Genomic DNA, 7,367 nt, shown 5'->3' with positions numbered 1-7,367 from the left:
TAGATGTAGCTCTTGGGACTGGGTCCACAACTCAGCATTTTACCTGGATGTGGTTTTCTGTAATGACCTCCATCTGTTGCACAACAACAAAAGTTTTCTTGATGTGGAGGAAGAGCTGCAGTTATCTGTGGGGTATAAAGACAAACATTTAGACTCTCGTTAGGGATTGTGCTGGTTTAATAAAGTCCTCCTTCATTAGCCCTAAGTAGTTTGCTAGATATCTAGTGCCAGACCTTAGTTCCTTCTTGTTGAAAGTGGGTCTTAAGTCCAATCAGTGAACTGTTAGTTACCTCCAAGTTATGCATGCCATAATTGCACTCTTAGGGTTATTGTGCCATTCTGGTCATTATGATTCATAATTGGATAGGACTGTTGCTAGCTTCCCACTCTTGAAAGCTTGCATGAAGTGTTCTGATACCATAAAAACTAGTTCTCAGAAAAGCGACATTTAGCTCATTTCTAGCTCAGGAGCCTCTGGGTCCTCTGTCTGAAGTGCATGGTGTCTTCAACATTAGGGACTCTGGAGGGATAACCAAAGGCAATAGCAGCAGCTTTGTAATGTTTTAATAGTTTCTTAGACAACCCTGACAAACAACTAAAAAGAAGACTTCTTGTGCTTAGTGTTTGGGTTTTTGTTAGATGTTTTTGGCTCTTTGAGGTAGAAATTTTCTTTAGATTTAATTAATAATTAATATTTTAGATTAAATAATAAAAGTATAATAATAACATATGCAATTCCACATATAAGCATTGACCAAGGAGATGATTGAGAATCTGTGGTTTCTGTGTTCCTCAGCCAGAACAAGACATGATAGAATATAGGGAGTGGAAAGAACTTGTTTAAAGAAAAGTGCTGTTTTGAGTTGTTGCTTGATGGAGTCGTGGGTCATATACCTGGTTTCTTGAGAATATGGTTTCCGGTATTTCAGTTTCTTTCAGTTTCAGCTTAGTTGAGAGGGTTCCCATGGAAACACAAAGCTGCAGCGTGCTCCTTGCTATTCGAAGACTCATAGAACTTGAGAAGGCCAGGACCATTGTAGAAACAGAAAACTATCATCTGCATTAAGATCATCATGGACTCCTAAAATTTACAGGACTAAAGGACGCGTGAGTGTTTCTTTTGAATAAAATATGGTCAACATAACAGAAAGAACTGATATATAGTCATCTTGGAGTCTACAACAAAAAGAGCCATTCTAAGAGGCAGGGGGTTTTAAATTCAAGAAACTGTATCCAAAGTGGTTTCTAACAGACATAAACACAGATACAAAATGATGGATAAGAATAAATGATACCCCTAACTCAGATGGAGCTGAGAGGGGAATAGGACCACATCAATCTGAAGAGGAGCCTGAAGATATAAAGGATGAATTGTAGACAGGTTGATTATTGTTAGAAAGGACTCTTACTTAGAAAACATAGGCATATTAGATTTAAACTCCCCCAAAAGGCTAACACCATGATTATTTCTCTAGTATAACATCTCCAGTAGATGGCACCATGCCTGGAATGGAATAGTGGCTCAATAAATATTGAAAAAACATGGAGGCTACTCTATGACTGTACTGGATTCATTTCTGAAAGTTTGTTTTATGTTGCGTGCAGAGGGGATGCTAAGCAAAAATGGCCTATTACGGAGATGCAATGTTAAGGCATACAATGTATTTGCATTCTCTTGGTAGAAATACCAATTTCTCAAGAATAGGGAGTTATTTTTAGTACATGTTTATGGGAAGACTTCTCTGTGTATCTATGTGTGTATAGAGTATACACTATAGAATGTGGACACTTGGGTGTGTGGGTGCATGAATATGTGTACGCACATGAGGAGAAAAAAAAGTGTCCTGTTCCATCATTCTCTTTGAGACAGGATTTCTAACTGAACCCAGAACTCAACATTTTTTTAAAGATGAACTCTCTGACCAGTGGGTTCCAGTGATCATTTGTCTTTTCCTCCCAGGTCCAATACAGGGTTGGCAGGTCTATTTGGCAATGTCTGGCTTTTGATGTGGGTGCCGTGGATCTGAACTCATATCCTCACATTTGATCAGGCAGTACTCTTATCTGTGGAACCACCATTGAATTCCTTGAAAGGTTTCTTAATGTTAAGAAACCATAATGTAAACCTGAACTTATAATATGGATGATGAATTCAGTCATCACAGAAACTTCCTCTTGTGGTAGATAGGAAGTAGGATAGACACCCACCTAAATAATGTACAGAGAGTGAGACACCTTGAAACACTCAGTCATTAATGGGATGGTTTCTTCAAATTCCTCACCTCAGGGCTCCAGAAACTATTAGAAAAGAGGAGAGGGCTGGAGAGACAGCTCAAAAAATGAGAAAAGATGTTTAAAATGTCTAAAAATATAAATTAAAGAAAGAAGAGGAGGAGGAAACAGAAGAACCAGTGTGGATGGAGGACACTAAGAAAACAAGGCCTTCCAGGTCAACCAGGACTGATGAACATACGAACTCACAGAGAATGTGATAGATGCACAGGGCTAGCACCGTTTCAAGCCAGATGTGGTCCAAGAACGGAGAGGAGGAAGCAGACATGAGTTTTCATCTCTAACTAAGACACTATCGCTAACTAACAACTTCTCACAAAGGAAAAATCATTTTTTTTCCTACTAGGTGTGTACATGACACTTACAAGGACCCATGCCCATCAGTATAGACCAATATAAAATGAACTCAATGGTGTAAGCAGAGACTGTTTGTTCTTTTCCCAGACACCCAGAACCAAATAATAACACAGAAACTATATTAATTACAACACTGTTTGGCAAATAGTTTAGGCATATTTTTAGCTAACTCTTACATCTTAAATTAACCCATAATTTTTGTCTGTGTTAGCCACATGACTTGGTACCTTTTATCAGTGAGGCATTCTGATCTTGCTTCCTCCGGGTCTAAATGATGACTGCAGACTGAGCTATTACTCTTCCCAGAATTCTCCTGTTCTAGCTGCCCTGCCTATACTTCCTGCCTAGCTACTGGCCAATCAACATTTTATTAAGCCAAGACAAGTGACAAATCTTTACATGGTACAAGACCATTGTCCCACAGTACTTCCCCCCTTTTTTCTTTTTTAAAACAAGAACACTGAATCTAATCTCCTTTGTTGAGCTTTTTTTCTGACTGTTATCCATAACAACTTGTAACCAACGCTCTAAACAAAGACAAGCATCCATAATCCATTTTTTTTGGGGAATGTGGGCATGTTTTTTCTAGCTACTTTCTGCTTATTGGGGGTTCTGATAATCTTATGGGAACCTAAAGAAAATTTAGGATTGTGGTCAAGTCCTGACTAGAGTATTCTATGAAGCTTGATCATCTCAGTCAGCAGTCTTGAGACTCTTCTGGATGTAGAACTCAGAGGAAACTCTAACAGAGGTCCTCTGAAATGTTTGATCATCTGGGCCCTCTGCTCCTATTTGTTCAGGGAGTTTTCCTTGGTCAAACCTGATTTTTCTTAACCCAGAATGAATCCACAGCCTCTCATTTTCTTTGGAAACAAAAGCAGCAAAACCTCTTCTTGAAAGTAACATATCTTTTGACTTAAATTTTAAAATCAAAGTATTTTCAAAATATATATGTTAGATTAATCCAGCAGCATTTATAATCAAATGTCTTTTAGCAGCTGCTGCTCCTTACTCAGCCATCAAACAATTCAAAGACAACACAATAACATACAGTATCCAGATTCTATATGTATTTTCCATCTTTATGTGGTTTTATTTTAAACTTTATTTCTTTTACTTTTATTTTTAATTTTTTTCTGTGTATCTTTGGTTGTCTTGGAACTCAGTCCATAGACCAGACTGTCTTTGAACTTACAGAGATCCACTTTCCTTTGCCTCTCAAGTGCTGGGATTAAAGGTGTATACCACCACACACAACTACTTTCTTTTTTCAAGGATTTTTTTTATTTAAATTTTCTCTTTAGAGCCTACATATATATTTTAAACACATTGTAAACCATTTAGAGGTTTTATTTTTAGTCTAAATCTATGATCACTGTATATCTCTTTTTCTGATCACTTGAGTCTTTAATTTGCTAAGTGATATGACTGGGTTTAAAGCCGTGGCTTTGACTGCTGGATCCATCCCATTTCTTAGCTTTCTGAGAGTCTAGCTTCATGGCAGAGGTACTGACAGGAGCCATATTTATTGTCACCACTCTATGAATTTTCAAGGCCACTGCCACCACCAAAAAGCAGGCTGTTAGCTATTCATAAACACCATTTAAGTATTTGGTGGTAGAGCCTCTTAAAAGAGCTGCAAAGTTTTTGTAGGTAAAGCTGGGTCAGGAAGCCTCTCTTAAATGAGATGTGCTTGCCTCTAGCAAACAGAGGCCACCTGAGAAAATGCTGCTACCAAGCAACCATGCTTAACTGTTATTTTGTGTCACGAATTACTTCCCAAGCTCTCTAAGGTTTTATGTGGATGTAGTTACCCACATTGGTGCCATTTGTTGACAGAAGTTTCTGTCCTGCCTGTTTCTACAGCCATTCAGTCCAAAAGAAACACAGAGGCTTACATTAATTATAAAGTGGTTAGCCTAGTAGCTAAGGATTCTTATTAAGTAACTCTTACATTTTACATTAACCCATAATTCTTGTCTGTGTTAGTCACGTGGCTTGGTACCTTTTATCATTGAGGCATTTTTATCTTGTTTCCTCTGGGTCTGGGTGACAACTGCAGACTGAGCCTTTCCTCTTCCCAGAATTCTCCTATTCTAGTCACCCCACCTATACTTCCTGCCTGACTACCGGCCAATCAGCATTTTAATAAACCAATAAAAGTGACAAATCTTTACATGGTACAAGACCATTGTCTCACAGTACTCCCCCCCCCCAACTTCTTATTCTTTTGGTCTCATATTGCTTTGGTTGAGCACTTTTATCTTATTTATCTTTGTTGTACAGTACGGTTTCCAATTTTGTGTTTTGATAGATTTTGTGTGTGTTTCTGCTTTTTTTCCTTTTTACCTGTTTGTTTTTTAGAGAGAGAAAAAGGAGGTATGGAGTTGATTGTGTGAGGAGGTAGGGAGGCTCTGGGAAGAGTTGGAGGGGGAGGTTGTGATCAGAATATAAAAAAATTATTTTTAAAAAAGATAGAAGTTAAAAATGAATGATTTCCACATTGCTAAAATATCCTAAATAACTTAATATTCTGAATAGCAAATTTCCCTGGGTTCTACTTGTTCCTTCTCATGTGAAGTCACTGCCTCATTAAGAATTTCCCAGACTCTTTCCTACCTGTTTTGGCACCTGCTTCTTTGTCCATTCTGAGAAATTGACCTCAAAAGCAATTGCTTTGATTATTGTTCTGGATGCTATCTTTGTGACTTTTCTGGACTTCATGCTCCATTATCTTTGAGCTAGGCCTACTTGTCTGTTCACATAAAGCTCAAACTCTGTCTTCTTCAGGAAGGTCTTCCTTGTCTTTAGAGAATGTGTGAGCTCTTGTGTTTCATGCTCTTTATAATCATCTCAATAAAGTGTTATAGCTGGTGGCCTCTTGCTGTGCTGTGTTGTAACTGAAGTGTACATTGAGCAATGTGGAGACCAGGTTACAGAGGGCAAAGTCACTTGTTGAGATTTGGGTTATATTTTGTGAGTCACAGGGATCATAGAAGGAATTTAAAGACATTTCTATTAGCAATGTTTATTACATGTTCAGAAAATATACAATATGTCCTTGATGGCATCTGGGTGGTATTACAAAAGTCAGGTGCTCTACATTACTACTGGGATTTTTGAGACATCAATCATGTTTGTCTTTATACAAAATGATCAGTTTCTTTTACATTTGTAGTTTTCTTTCCTATTCTAGCTTTCCTGACTCATTATTTGCTGTCAAGTCCTCAGCTTTTGGTTACCTATCTCATTATAGTTGTGTCCCTTGAGCAACATCAGACTTCTTAATTGACTTGTACTTGGAAAGACAAATGGAAGAATTTCTACTGCAATTTTACACATATTTTGAGTTATTATTAAGTTGACTATCAGTAGCTTGTAAGTGTTGCCATTTTCCTCATTGTTAATTTTCCATTCCCCTTCTTTACAGCTTGATTTTTCTATATATTAAAATACCAATTATCAAGAAGAGTAGATCAGAACGAAAGCATTTGGGATTATGTCAAACAGTCAACAAAGGCAGGCAGAATTAGATAATATCTTTATTAAACTGCTAAATAGACAGGAGGTTCACAAAGAAGAAAAAAGAATTGAGTGTCAAGTTGTGCTGACTTGACCTCTTGGACATTGACCATTTCATTTTTATGAGGTCTTATTGTAAGAACTTAATCATAATCAAGCCACACACAGGGCCTGATGACTACATAGCCATTTATATCATAATTTAGATTTTTCCAATCCAGAATATTAGGAGCAAGGGTGGAACCATGGTACATAAGTTTAATGTCTTGTGGTGTTAGCACAGAGTCCCACATGTTCAAATCTCCAATTTCTCCTACAAAGGACTGGGACTTATCAAACCCTCCTCCATAGGTATCCTGTTCCTGTCCTAGAACAATAATGGGTTGGACTTTTATAGTATACCCCTTCTGCAGACCCTTTTTCACCCAAGGTTTCCCATTGACCCAAAATTCAGCAATTCCAGAAGAGGACTCCCAACTGGTACAGAAATGCACTGGGGAAGCGAGTTCTTCCAGACCACGAACTGTGACTTTTGAATGTCCAATAAACAGTTGGTATTCTCCAACTTCTGTCTTATAAACTAGTAGCTCATTGTCTCTGCCCTTGGTACTGTAGGAGAAAAGACTGTGATGGCGGGAAAGGTCACTATAGGCTCGAAAACACAGTGTAAAATTCTCCAGAGGTTTCTCTAGACGTGGGATCAACTTCACATAGTCGCTGTCTGACTCTCTGGGGAACACAAATACTTTTCCTGTGAGGTCTGTGAGATAAAATAAGACAAATAATTGTTTTCAACAAATTCAGAGAAACAATAGCTCAGAATCGACTTCTCTCTCTGACTGTAGTAAACTCCTTACCTGTCTGAGCAAAGGCTTCTGACAGAAGACTGGTGAGGACGGACACCCCAAGCAGCAGAATCAGCTTATCCATGCTTTCAGCCCAGAACTACGACAATAGCAGCAGTTACTTTAGTAGGAGATAGAAAGGTGGCTGTCCACTACACTCTTAAGACTCCAAGCATTCAGGTTTTGTGTGTACCTTTGATGACATTGAGGGGTGGAGAGCAGCAATGCCATGTGACAGACTTCCCAGATTCCCCCTTCTTTCTATCAATAATCAGAGCCATTGTTTGAAAAGGAATTGCTGATTCCCCGGGCTAGGAAATCAATGAACGTTATTCATTAGACACAGGTCTG

General features: G+C 38.3%; 1 protein-coding gene across 1 annotated transcript; it reads right to left on the bottom strand.

Annotated features, from left to right (window-relative positions):
* Window positions 1–6,314: 6,314 nt before the first annotated feature.
* Window positions 6,315–7,140, bottom strand: Apcs (amyloid P component, serum). The gene is made up of 2 exons (XM_057770811.1): window positions 7,029–7,140; window positions 6,315–6,931 (listed from the first exon to the last, which is right to left on the bottom strand). Exons 1-2 carry the CDS (start codon window positions 7,099–7,101, stop codon window positions 6,315–6,317), a joined length of 690 nt encoding a protein of 229 aa, XP_057626794.1. The 5' UTR covers window positions 7,102–7,140.
* Between the last annotated feature and the right edge of the window lie 227 nt (window positions 7,141–7,367).

This window comes from Chionomys nivalis, chromosome 5, assembly GCF_950005125.1.
Source record: "Chionomys nivalis chromosome 5, mChiNiv1.1, whole genome shotgun sequence".
In the NCBI taxonomy this organism is placed as follows: Eukaryota; Metazoa; Chordata; class Mammalia; order Rodentia; family Cricetidae; genus Chionomys; species Chionomys nivalis.
This window is presented reverse-complemented; position numbering and strand designations above follow the sequence as displayed.